General features: G+C 36.6%; 1 protein-coding gene across 1 annotated transcript; it reads right to left on the reverse strand.

Moving 5' to 3' along the window:
- Positions 1–482: 482 nt before the first annotated feature.
- On the reverse strand, positions 483–1154 carry LOC136807854 (UPF0294 protein VIBHAR_03217-like). The gene has a single exon (XM_067064473.1). It carries the CDS (start codon positions 1152–1154, stop codon positions 483–485), a length of 672 nt encoding a protein of 223 aa, XP_066920574.1.
- Positions 1155–14582: the final 13428 nt, after the last annotated feature.

The following is a 14582-nucleotide window of genomic DNA, read 5'->3' on the forward strand; positions in this document are numbered from 1 at the left end:
TTCTCCAAATTTTCCTATGTCTTCCCCTTTTTAGTCCCGATAAAGATCCAAGGGTCGAAAGCCAGGCAGCACCCCCCCCCAGAGAATTTGATAAACCAAATTAGGATAAATTTTTGAAAAATTTTTATTGAAATTTGTCTGCAGATTTGAAGAAATAACCCCTATATTGTGAATAATGGTATAATATTTGAAACTCTTTCATCAAATTTGAATTTTTATCAATCTAAAAATCGGCTCCCTAGTTTACATACTGATTTCATTTGGGTTTAGAAACGAAATATTTCAATTATCGCAAGCTTTGAAGACAGAGGGAGGATTTTCTCAATTTTGCCAAACAATTTTTTAATTTTTAGATATTTTATAGAACCATGAACATAATAACACATACTATAGTATATATTATGATAAGCAAACTAAAGAAATGGGTTTGAATCTGTTTATGAACAAGTTGAAAGTATTATGTATATACTTTAATGTGTGTTTTATAACGATGCAATTTTAACAATATCAAGGATGGCTCCACGGTGATCAGACGCACACGTAAAACTTTGCGAATCCTTGACGTTCAAACCCCTTACGAAGGCGTGATCCAAGGGAACATCACGCCCTGGATATGGCCAGGAATAAATCAGACGAAAACCAGATTGTTGAAGTCGACTACTAACAGCCTGGAGGTGTTTTTTAGACCATGTGTTAAAATCACCAGCAAATAAAGCAGGGCCAGAAGTAGAAATCTGTGCTAAGACTGCATCAACGTGTGCCACTAGTTTATCCTTATTTTTGAAAGGTTGTCCATTATAGCCATGAAATGAAATAAATTGGATGCCATCTACTGTAGCAACGGTTGTCTTTTTACGAATAAAGCCACCAAATTCAGCGTAAGGTGCCTGTATTTGTTTGATGTTCGTAACTTGTAGCTTCTTGCTACCGATAGCAGTTCCGTAACCCATCCTTGATACATAATGTGCCGGGAAATTAAGTTTTTCTGAGTTTATGTTGATTTCTTGAAGAAGCATAACATCTGGGTCATATTGTTTGAATAATTCTGTAGCCAGATTATCCCGTTTCTGTAAATTTTGAACCAAAACTTTCATAGCATCAGAAAGAGACGTCACATCAAAAATTACAACCAGACAAACGTAAAAGGATTTCATTTTAAGTTATCAAAACGCTAACTGTGCGTGAAAAGATTATGTAAAAATACCCGATTACATTGCGTTTTTATCGAATTTTATAGCTTACTTATACATATTTTTTAATTCAGATTGTGCTTACGTTAGCCTTTTTGTAATAATTACTTTTGAAAAGTTTGCTTTGCGGAAAAAATATTAGCATTACACTCTTACTGCTGTGTCAATTCTAAGTTTTACGTTATGCCTATTGTCGCATGCTGAAACAATTTCCCTCAAAGCTTGACCCCCAAAAACCTAATATCGGAATAGGTAGGACTTTTAAGCTTAACACTATCAGTTTACCATTTTCTAAAATATGGAGCCCGGCACAAATTCTTTTGAATAAGAGTGATATCGATTGCTTACTCGTCGATTTTAATTAACAAGCTTTTTCGCATTGAATTGACACGGGTGTAGAGCAAGATTGGTCAGAAAAAGGAAAAGAAAAACATTTGTTTTTGCCTATATCAGCATAATATAACAATAGGCAGGCACTATCCTGATATGAAATATGTGTCTGATATGAAACGGGAATATTTATGTAAAAATAAAAACTTTAATGACAGTATTTTATAGCATTTTTCCAAGCAAATGTTAACTGATCATTCTGTGAGATTTAAATGAAATACGGACCTGCGAAGACAGAATGAGATTCTATTCAGCGGGTATTCAGTGAAAACAAAAAATAAACATGCCGTTCCTTTGACGATGTTATCGTCCTACAGTGATTAGTAAAGGCGAGAAAATATGGTGGTATGGCGTTATGGCAGTATATGGAAGAAAAAAATCGACGGAAGAGCTTCGAAGAAGACTGGTAACTCTACCGACTGTAAAATCTAGATAGTGATTTGTCTTAGACTATAACATAGTCTAGGCGCTCATGTGAGAGTATGAAGACTCGGAAATCAAATCAGAACAGGTAAAAAGGATTTATAAAGCCTCGATGATAGTGTCAATTTAATTCAAACTTGCCAGGGGGTGTGAGAGAACAAAGAACAAAGACAGAAAATTCAAAGAACAAGCACTTACTTAGAACCTGGTAGGTCCTTGAGAGGACAAAACTAAATAGAATTTCTATTTTTTGACACTTTTGATAGGATCATAGCAGATCGTAGCGAGGCATGCACGATAAAAGTACGGTGGCTTGTTTCTGCCTTTAATCGCATTGTAGTTAGCCTTACAAATGCATGCAAATAAGTAGGCTACAAAATTCTATTGTTAACAGAGTTATTTGTCGGACATGTTAACTTGATAACATATCCGAATTTTTATCTGGTCAAATTAGTTTATCATGATAACTGTCAAGTTATTATCGTGACATTCACGATGACACATTTTCAGGAAAAAATGACGCCAAAAATACCAATTATTTGATCAGGTTCTCATTTAGCAAAACGGGTAAATATTATATCTAAACATTTTTTTCCGACAAGTTAAGCTTATGCTCTTCAGGCAAATATCTCAACATTTTTTGTGACCTGTTATGCTTATGCTTTTCAGGCAAATATCTCAACATTTTTTGTGACCTGTTATGCTTATGTTCTTCAGGCAAATATCTCAACATTTTTTGTGACCTGTTATGCTTATGTTCTTCAGGCCAATATCTCAACATTTTTTGTGACCTGTTATGCTTATGCTTTTCAGGCAAATATCTCAACATTTTTTGTGACCTGTTATGCTTATGCTCTTCAGGCCAATATCTCAACATTTTTTGTGACCTGTTATGCTTATGCTCTTCAGGCCAATATCTCAACATTTTTTGTGACCTGTTATGCTTATGCTCTTCAGGCAAATATCTCAACATTTTTTGTGACCTGTTAAGCTTATGTTCTTCAGGCAAATATCTCAACATTTTTTGTGACCTGTTATGCTTATGCTCTTCAGGCCAATATCTCAACTTTTTTGTGGACCTGTTATGCTTATGCTCTTCAGGCCAATATCTCAACATTTTTTGTGACCTGTTATGCTTATGCTCTTCAGGCCAATATCTCAACATTTTTTGTGACCTGTTATGCTTATGCTCTTCAGGCCAATATCTCAACATTTTTTGTGACCTGTTATGCTTATGCTCTTCAGGCCAATATCTCAACATTTTTTGTGACCTGTTATGCTTATGCTCTTCAGGCCAATATCTCAACATTTTTTGTGACCTGTTATGCTTATGCTCTTCAGGCCAATATCTCAACATTTTTTGTGGCCTGTTATGCTTATGCTTTTCAGGCAAATATCTCAACATTTTTTGTGACCTGTTATGCTTATGCTTTTCAGGCAAATATCTCAACATTTTTTGTGACCTGTTATGCTTATGCTCTTCAGGCCAATATCTCAACATTTTTTGTGGCCTGTTATGCTTATGCTTTTCAGGCCAATATCTCAACATTTTTTGTGGCCTGTTATGCTTATGCTTTTCAGGCAAATATCTCAACATTTTTTGTGACCTGTTATGCTTATGCTCTTCAGGCAAATATCTCAACATTTTTTGTCACCTGTTAAGCTTATGCTTTTCAGGCCAATATCTCAACATTTTTTGTGACCTGTTATGCTTATGCTTTTCAGGCCAATATCTCAACATTTTTTGTGACCTGTTATGCTTATGCTCTTCAGGCAAATATCTGAACATTTTTTTGTGACCTGTTAAGCTTATGCTTTTCAGGCCAATATCTCAACATTTTTTGTGACCTGTTATGCTTATGCTTTTCAGGCCAATATCTCAACATTTTTTTATGACAAGTTAAGCTTATGCTCTTTAGGCAAAAATCTAAGTATTTTTAACAATGCGTTGGCTGAAAATGCTCATTGCCATGATTTTAAATTGTTTCAACCGAGTTTCAACAAAATTTGGGACAACTTCGGGAAAAGTGGAAACTATTTGATTGAAACAACAAAAATATGTGCAGGTTCAAACGTAGACAGGAGAACCGTCGTGTGTTTTTTTGGGTTTTTTTATAATTTGATGTACACAAGACGGGTTCGAGCTGTGAGTCCAATATTGGACTCACATTTTTTACAGTAGGAAATTCGAATTTAGCTCTGTCCTCACTTACTAAAATAAAAACCAAATTTCGAAAGTTGCGCTTTCTCTAAGAAAGTGTGACCAGTAAAAGAATAACAAAATTTGATTGGCTATGTTTTCAACTGTTATTAGGATCTGAGAAATTCAAACTCTCAGCCCATACCATGCTATACATTTCGCCATCAGTTTATCAAAGAAGAAATCATAGCATGGATTCCCAGGCTAGTTCAAACGGGAATATTCACAACATTAAGCTAAAGCAAGACGCTTCTCAATCCATTCTGTACATATTTTTTCTCTCAATTGTCAGATTAACAGAGACCGCGGCTTTTTTTACTGCGCTCGGACGTTTTGAGTTCAACTTTTTGAACAAGAAAAATTAAAACTTCAGATGAGCACCGCAATTTGACGATTAATTGAATCTAGTGGTTTCTTTTTTTTTCGAATTGTTCATTTTTCGAAACCTATTGGTACTGTAGATTTTATTTTCAATTCTGCTTTTGCAGGGTCGGATACAGGAGGTAGGCTATCTTATTCATGGAGAGTAATTAGTGATAGGTAATACGATAATAAAACGCACTCTCCTCCATTGGTTATAGCCTTCCTCTGTAACCGAGTCTGCTTTTGTGTGAAAATCCCACTGGAATCACGTTTTGGAGGGCGGCGAAAAAAGTTGGACCCCCAAAATCAAATGGACCCCCAAATGGAACCCTTTGAAAATTGATTTTCGGGTCAAAGTCCCAATTTTTGACCAGGTTTTAATATTTTATGTTTTTTGGTGCTGACGTCAACCTTCAGCCAAGTCTATAAAATACTCTGAGGGGTCCATATTGAGCTCTAGACCAAGCCAAGAACTAGCAAAGGAATGACATCTTTGAGAAGTTACTTCAACGCACGGTCAGAAGTTGGCCCAGTGGTATAAGGCGTTGGGTTCACACACTAGAGATCTCGGGATCGAATTGGGTCATGGTCCCTTTAAAATTTTTATCAAGGTTTTGTTATTCATGTTTTTTGGGTGTAGACTCCGAAAAATAAGTCCGAAGTCTTGAAAAGTTGACAGAAGGGAGCTACAAGACCGTAAAGGACTCGTACGAGACCGTAAATGACCCCCTTCCCTGGCGCCGGCGACTCACGACTTGAAACTTTCTGGAGACGTCAAGTATATCGAAGAGAGAAAATATGCCAAATTTAATCACTCCACCGTCACCGGTCACCGGGCTAAGGGCCGCGCAAGGTACGCTGCAGGACGTCCCCGTATGGACGATTGCCGGGCCGCACGGTGTTTTTAGCCGGTCAAATTTTCCGTGAGGTATAATTAATCTAGCTCTATCTTAGTTATATCATGGAGGTGTAAAGAAACAGGAGAATTATGCTATTGTAACCAAGCTCGCCCTACGATTAAACAAGTTACGATGTATGCATGCTCATAATCTCATATATCGTGCATTTTTAATGAGCTCTTTTATCCATAAGTAAAATCTTATATTGGGTCATTTAAGCTTTAGAAATCAGATGAGACGAGATTCATTGCTTCTGACATCAGTGTAAGAAAATATTTGTGGACTAAAGAAAGGCCTGTAAACTTGGCAATCCTTCATCAAATGATTAGATTTTTCGATCAATGTTTTCTTTAATGTGAACTCTATTGCTTGATACTTTCCTCCCAAATTCTCCAGCGACTTTACGTCTACAAATTGAGTCTGAAATCGTGTGTGCTTATAAAGAACTTTTCATTTTCTGGCTTGAGAAAATATCTTTTCAAAACAAAATTGAACGGATAGCGAAATTGAGCATAAACTTGTTTTGTGGACGAAGTTTTATCTAATTTTCGTATATCTTAGAATGTTCAGAGCAAACTTGAGTTCTATTAAAAAGTCTTACTTAATCGGGGGGTATTATTGTCCCATTATTGTATACTGACGGTCCCACACGACTTTACTCACAATTCAAAATATTCATAATAAAGTGCGAAAGGAAGGTGAAATTTTAATTCCGACAAAATTTCTGAATAAAAACATTGAATACTTGCACCGTCGATAATTGTAATGAGGAAATTTCAATAGAATCTAAATAATAGAAAAATTTTATTAGAGCAAATCTGATATTTCAAAGGAAATTCGGAATTCGAATGTTTTGACCATTCGAAATTTTCGAAGATTCGAATGTTTTTGTAATTTTGTAATTTTTGTTTTTTATGCAAATCGAACGTTTTACTCCATAATGGTGAAAATTACGTAACTTAACGAAATGTGAAAAACCTCTATAGCAACACACATGCGTCAAATTCCGGTTTATTCGGGTGGTTCCGATATAAAAAATATCCTAAGAATAATAATAAAGTGATTATCACAAAGTAATTATCATCCCAAAGCAAAGGGGATCAAAGGGGTCTTATCTTTAGATACAAATGCTAGTGTGACAGGACAATTTCCCCCTCCCCAGACAATTGCCCCCAGCACAAGGGGGGGGCTACTCGATTTCGAAACGACCTGTTTGTGCCGCGCAAAATCTGCTTTTCAAAATCGTACCCTTACAGTGCAGTTCAATATGGCTGAAAAGGTACCCTTTCAGTGCATTTTCTCATGATTTACACATCTCTTATAGTGCACTATATTTTTCAGCTGTAAATCTGCGTGAAAAAAGAAGCTTGAGAAATCTTCTGTTTCAAAGAAAAATTGAGAAAATTATTCTTGTCAGCAGTAATTATGAGACAATAGAAACTTTTTCAAACAAACGAGAAGTAAAAACCTTTCTTTTTATCAATTATTTTGAATTTGTTTTAAAATTTGACCCTTGCAGTGCAATCTCACAGAAACGCATCATTACAGTGCATTTTGGGATCCTGAAAAACCCCACCCTTAATCGCGGCACATGACGTAGGCCAGATCATATGAGTGCCCCATCCCCCCTCCACCGGGACCCCAGACAATTGCACTCCAGGCAATCGCCCCCAAATAATTGCATCCAGGATAATTGCCCCCCAAAATATTTTCCCAGACAATTACCTTCGAGACAATTCTTCAACGTTAGAGTTATATACTTTAATGAGATCACCTTTCGCGGGGATTAAATTTCACGAATTTCGGGGATTTGGTGCAGCTCATGTAAATACTAATCAGTAATTGCGCTCTTGGAAGATTTGAATAATAAGCGAACATTAGTCATTTCATGTCCCCGAATCGGACGCTTGTTGCTCACTAAGGATGATAAATGTTTTCGGGGGTAATCTCACCGTACCCATCGATCTAAGTAGTCACGATCAGTCCCACGAAGCTGCCTTACCCAAACATAGTGATCAATCAACAATATTCGAATCCAGTGAGTAAATCTTCAAAGTGAACGAATTCCCTTTTTGGAAAACATCCAACGTGGTTATTCCACATATAGAAAAAACACACATCTAAAAAAAACAAACAATTATTTTGTCAAAGAGGCCCCCAGCGGACCCAAAACCCACGCATTCACCAAAAAATATTTCGCAATTCTCGCATTCATGCAAAACATCATGTTTCTGGCTTAAAATATTGATACAAATCTAAAAAATGTCCCCTAGGAAAAAATACACGGATCTCTGAAATCGCCAGCGAAAATCAAAGCCCGTAAATTGATTTGAGGTCTGGCTGGGTCTGAAATACCGAGTGAAATACATATATCATTGAAACATAATTCCATGCAAGGAAACGTGTTTCGAATCTCCATGTGGACTACCTTATCGGTTAAAACTTAGTCGGCCTTAAGTAACTAAATTTTGGCTTGGTGACTAAATTTCGGGCCGACTAAAAATTTAGAAATGGCCAAAACTTAATCATTAGTTGGTCTTAGTGACTAAATTTTGACGAGGTGACTAAAATTAGGGCTGACTAATAATTAAGGCCGACTAAAATTAGGCCGACTAAGTTTTGGCCAATAAGGTACTTTATAATCAAATTTCAACGTGGAAAATGCGTAATGCACACTCTATTGTCAAAGATTTATTATACACTGGATAAACGACTCATAAAACGATGGAGAGCGATCATTGTATTTTTCATTGTTTCAGAAAACAATTGATGTTCTAGCTTTGTCCGCAAAGGACAACTGTCATGGCGGCTCGAAGATGTCTGATTTTTAAAAATGTTTATCAGTCTTATTTTTAAAAAGTTCTCTATAGCTCTTTCTTTTTGCACATTTGCAGAAAAAAAGTTTGAAAGTAAGGCTAGCATTCCAAGCCGGATACATTTGTAAAATCTAATGTGGGGAAATAATCATCATTAGACAAGAAATTCAGACAACATGCTTAAAGTGACACAAAATTTTCAATTGAAAATATCTTTCCAAGACTGTCCCCAGAAGAGCTGAAATTAACATACATGAGACTTGAGTGTCTTGGCTCCACTGTGGTATGGTTTTTATGAGGTTGAAGTTTGAAAATTTCCGGTATCAACATTAAATTTCTTATACGCAACACGTCTTTTGCATCTTTCTCACAGCTTGAAACGTCATAACGACTTATAATTATCAATTAAGTGGAAGAATCTCACAGGAAAGTTTTAAGTCTCTTTTGGGAATTGGATGAGTGATTTCGATAAGAAATGCAATAAAAATGCTTCGAAAAATCATTTAACGAGGGAAGGAGAGTGAACAATAACATCATTACATCGGGCATAGCTAGTACACGAGAAATCGGCAAAAATCTGTTACTTGTATATCCAGTGTATAATAAATCCTTGCTATTGTTAAACTTAGCTTTGTCATGGGTACTAATTAGGGGGTAAGAATTACCTGTTTTAGGCGAAAAAATATTGATGGGAATCTGAAACATGCCCCCTGGAAAAAGATATACGGAAGCATTTCTCTGCAGTGTTTTCATTTTTGCTAGCTATTTTAAATTTCCGTATTTTTTTGTTCGGGATGTATTGGGCTCTTCCAGAAAAAATCCGTTCATGGGGGTGGAGAATGTATTATTTTTTTCATGAATTACCCCTGGACATTTTGATTTTTAACCCCCTGGACACGGGTTATACCCCTGGACAAACATCAAATCAACCCCGTGGACACAAAAAATTACCTCTGGGACATTGGAATTTACCCCCTGGACATTACAATCTTTTTGGTATTTTTTCAATACCCCTGGACAATTCATCCTCCACCCCCCATGAACGGATTTTTTCTGGAAGAGCCCATTTAGATTGGCACCAATGTTTTTAGCCTCGAACATGAAGATATTGGTAATCCTTACCCCTGATTAGTAACCAGTGTTAATTGCCACATTACGCCCGGCTCGAACCACCAAATGCAAGCAATCATGGTTTTCAAACCAAATGCCTAACCGCCTGCGTCAACGAGACGGAGCGGATAGCTGTCATTCACAAATACTTATAGCATGTAATTAAATAGACCTTAATTAACAAAGCTCCAAAACCTACCGGTGCCCCCTACAAGATCCTAAGTTAAGTCTCAGGGTACGGGTGCCCCTAAAGAAGGCCTTCGGCATCATATTAAGACTCTTGAGCTCTAACTCTAACCCTAACTAATAATAACCGAATCCCCACAAAGGTCTGCTGATCGAAAAGTTTTACTTGCATCCTATATATGATATTGTCTAAAAACCCTTAGCTCTACAGGTAAAGAATAAATCTTAGGTGAAAGGCTTTGAAAATTTTTGTTATCGTCGTTCGGTCTTCCCTTACCTGATCTAAATGAACATTTTTAAAGCAAAACGGGTGCTCCAAAATATAACATTCTTCCATAATAGCAATTACATACCGTCGTTTTTTATAAGTTTTGCGCTTCCTTTTCCACTTTTCTGGTGGAAAAAGACCAGGACTCCGCTGGGTAGGTGAAAAATATGCTTCGGAAAGGCAGTAAACACAAGATTTTCCGTATATATCTTTAGAAACAAACCCTTTCCAATTTCATGCCAGCTATCCCGGAAATAGCGGAAAGAATCCAGAATGACAAGAATCTTAGTGTGAAAATGGGAAACTTATAAAAAACGACGGTACCTAGTTCATTAATTTTATGCTTTTCAACAAAATTAGAAAAATAGAAAAAAGAAATTCATGGATAATTTTTTAATGTTTAATATAGATTGATTAACTTGAAAATACAGCTATATCTTAGAATGCTATTATTATCTATCCTTTCAAAATTAAATGGTTCAATACACCCTTCTCGAGATGTATAAAAAGCATTGCAGGCCTCGTTCGCAAGCAGAATAATTACTCAACATTCAATTTATGCAGACGTTGGTGACTCCCAAAAGGGAGTTGTTAGTTTTAAAACAAAAAAAGCACACACATTCACAAAAGATAATCATATGTCAAATGATGTTGAGTTACTTAGGCAACAATATTTTAAAACAAGGCCTGCAATGCTTTTATGTATTTTACGTGTGAAATCTTTCCTATGGAGAACATCCAGCACTTTTGAAGCCTTTGGATAGAGACAAAATTTAGATATTTTTGGGACCCTTCCCAAAGCGTCTTTTGGACGTCTAATGTACGTTTCTGGGACGTCCAAAAGTCTGGAAGCCGTCCATTGAATGTTAATAAGACGTTGCGTGCCCATAGGGTTAGAGAGACTTTTTCCTAAATTTTGGTGGATTTTTTTCAAATTTTGGTCGAAATTTCTGGAAATTGATTTTCGTGATTTTGGGACCCTTTCTCAGAGACTAACCTATGAATTTGTACTCCTTTGAGGTACCCTTATGACTCACAAATACCCACCCCCCCCCCCCCCGTTAATATGTTCTTATTTTCACCATTTTTTACCCTTTTTGTCCATTTTCCTAAGAAATCGGGTGTTTTAGGTTTTAAGTCTGTAAAGTCCTCCAAAATGTTCTCAATACTTGTTCTTAATATTTTAGCCATCGAAGCCTTGTTCTTATATAGTTTCTTATAAAAAACATGTAAATTGATTCAGATAAAAGTTTAAACTGGGGGAAGGGGCACTCAAAGTGTCGGTTAAGACTGGTTAAGAATAGTAAAGAATTTTTAAACAATACCCATTCCTCCGAATTGAATGTTGAGTAATCCGTCATTGTTTTCCTGAATTTGTGATATTTTTAAAACTTTTTTTTAAAATCTCACTTGTAGACACGATGGCTAGCCACGATTGCTAAGGTATTCTTTTTTCCTTTGAAGTTCTGAGTTTGTGGTTGAAATTAGTATTACAAGGACATTTTTTAATTTGAATCTTTCGAATTTTTAGTTAAAAGTACTTTCCTCGAAAAGGCTATAACATTTTAAAGATTCTATTCACTTTTAAACACTTTTTGTCACTTTCCATGGTGAACATAGGAAAAAAATTCAATTTCTCGGTCTGACAAAAATTTACCTAAAATTCATATCTGACAGGGTCAACTTTTCAAACTCCAGCGGCACGTCCCCGCCGGTCGTCAAGGTGCCCTCAGAACCTTACCCAGTAATGGATGGTTGTAGGGAATGAGCCGTCGGCCGTCGAACCGATCATCCGGCCGTTGAACCGAGCATCTGGCCGTCGAACCGAGCATCCGCCCTTCGCATCGAGCATCCGACCGTCGGTGGAATGATCGGTTCGACGGCCGACTGCTCGTTCCGGTTCAACGGCCGGATGCTTAGTGCGGCGGCCGGATGGTCATCCCGGATGCTTTATCGATTTGACGATTTTAAGCCCGACCCCCCCGGCCCACTTTATCCAGGGGAAGATCAACTCGAACTTTCCACGAGCCTTAAAAACATTCCGTTTCTAGGAAGGTTATCAACGAGATTTATGGACGTAATATCCTTTCATTCGACTAAAATGCAGAGAAAAGGAAAGCAAACTAGCTGAAATACTTTAAAGACTTGCTCGGAAATGTACCAAAATGTACTACAAGCGCTCTACCACCTCATCAAGTTTTTAAAGAACATAAGATCCCCATTAATCTTTTTACTTTAGATAAGTTGAAGAAAACTTTTTTTTTTTAATATATATTCTGGCTTGAACTATATTTCAACTATTTTATGGATAATGAACAACCTTTTTGACGCTTCTTCTCGAATTCTGCAATCATACCTTTAGAGGGTATCATCCCTGTGCCAAAAAAAGTGGTCTCGCCATTGCTTTAAACTATGGGCTACCCTGAGTATCAGAGGCCGAGTTTTCAAGAAAATATCTGACATTTGATGACCGAGCGGGAAAATCTTATAGTGCATGTGTCAATCTAATTCCTATAGAAAATTTACCATAATAGAAATATTACCATAGACCAATGAAGTATAAGCACGAATTGGCTAAATAAGAATCTGTAACCTTTCTCAGCCAAGAAGAAGTTAAGCCTTATGCGCTGTGGCACAAATGGTACCTTAAGGGAACATATTTTGGCGGGAACTAATTTTGGCGAATTTGGCGGATTTAGACAAAATTCGCCAATATTAGTTCCCGCCAAAATTAATTTATTTTCTTGCCTAAATAACCACTGAAATTCATCAAAATTGCTCAAAATATGGCAAAATAGAACAGATTTGCGCTGACATTCGCCAAAATTAGTTCCCGCCAAAATTTAGAAATTTCATTATTTGCCAAAAAAGGTTCCCTTAAGAAGAATTTTTTCTTAGCTTTATTTTCGAAAAACAAAAATTCACACGATAATGTTCTACTCATGAGAATCTTTTTTAAAGAGCACTGATTCGCATTCCAATAGACGATATCGGAGCCTCCCATAGCACTTGTTAAATCTAAAGTGCTTTGATCTTGAAATTTCGACCAGTGGTAGATAAGGATAATTGGAGATGATTTAAATTTTGCTTGGAGGCTGATTTGTCAAATTAAAGAGACTAGTAACCGAAAAAAGTCCTTCCTATGAGTTTTCGGTACTTTGCAGAACGGTCTGTAAAATACACGTTGACGCCACCTGCCGGAACTCAGGAAATACTGGAGCACTTGACTTGAAACTTTCACCAGTGATAGATATTGATCATTTAAGGCAGTGTACAAAATTTCATTTTGTCACGTGAGTGGTTGGTATTTTACAGACCGGTCCGTCATTTACCTAAAATGCTCACTTTCAGCATAACCACTCATCCGAATTTGCTGAAATTTTAGCTGCAAGCTTGTATCATCAATACCCAACACTTGTCAAAATTTCAAGTCAATAGCATTTTCCAATCACTAGATACAGTACTCTAGGGCTATTTAGGCAAAAAGGGGCAATTTTGGGCCGGTCTGTAAAATACACAATACTAACTGGTGACAAGGAGTTGCGGATTTGCCTTACAAAATTTGGAGCAAAAAATATTAAGGTGAAAAATGTTAGGAGGAATCCTACTTTCGGTATTTCAAAAGAATGATGAAGTCATCAGGTGGTGACGACGTCATCAATCATGCCGAAATTTTCATCAAAGATGCCAATTTGCTCCCCTCCTCCCCAAGATGCTCGATGGGTTTAAAAGACCGGAATATTTTTAACTTCAACTATTAGACCATCCATTACATATGATCGTACTCTTCTTTATGCAAAGAAAAACAAAGTCCAAAAATATGAATTCCGATCGAAATTTGACTTAAAAGAATTTTTGTCGAGATTCTTCACATTCCAGGATTTAAAAAGTATAGGTCTGCGAATCAAACTACAGTTTTTTCTGCAGAAATCAGAAAAAATGAATGCGCAAATCATAAGGAAAGCTGGTAACATAATAGGTGATGGGCTTATGAAAGAGGTCAAATTCGACCCATCTTCTAAAATGTAAAAATGCTAAAATGTTAAAAGTAAAATTTTCAACGAGCATAAAATGAAAATCTAATTCAAACTCTATTAAAAGTTACAAGCATCTTGAAATTATACAACAATAATAAAAAAAACTTCATCTTTAATCTTGAAAAATTGACCGATCATTTTTTATAAGAGCAAATTTGCCAGTTCTCTAGATAGATCAATAAAAAGCTGTTTAGCTTCTTGTGGGGTAGTTGGCATCGCAAAATTGTTTTCTCTTCTTAAAATTGTTATAAGATCACGGATATCGCTTGGACAACCTAAAAAAAGTTCTGCTGAAACATGGTCTAGAGACAGATTAAAATCTCCAATCGACAATGGCATGCCAGACTCTTCCCCTCCATACTCATTTGGTAATGTGTATAACAAAAAAGGAAGACCAGAAGGACATTCTGAATTTCGCACTGGTCTTATGCGATGATGATTCCACAATTCTAAAGTTTCATCCAGTTCGGTTTGGACCAAACCGAGAAAGCAATATCTGAATAAATCAAGTTGCCATTGGATACTAGGATCATAAATCTGTTGATCGCACATATCTTTGAAAAAGTTTATCCAAAAGTTGGCTCTATTCCTGCGAAAGACTGACCACCATGCTTCGATACGCTGGTTTCGAATCGATGATCCAAATTGAAAACTTGAGAAACCATCATCATCATGTTGGCGGTGAAAAAAACGCTGGATA

This window comes from Clytia hemisphaerica, unplaced genomic scaffold, assembly GCF_902728285.1.
Source record: "Clytia hemisphaerica strain Z4C2 unplaced genomic scaffold, Clytia hemisphaerica genome assembly, whole genome shotgun sequence".
In the NCBI taxonomy this organism is placed as follows: Eukaryota; Metazoa; Cnidaria; class Hydrozoa; order Leptothecata; family Clytiidae; genus Clytia; species Clytia hemisphaerica.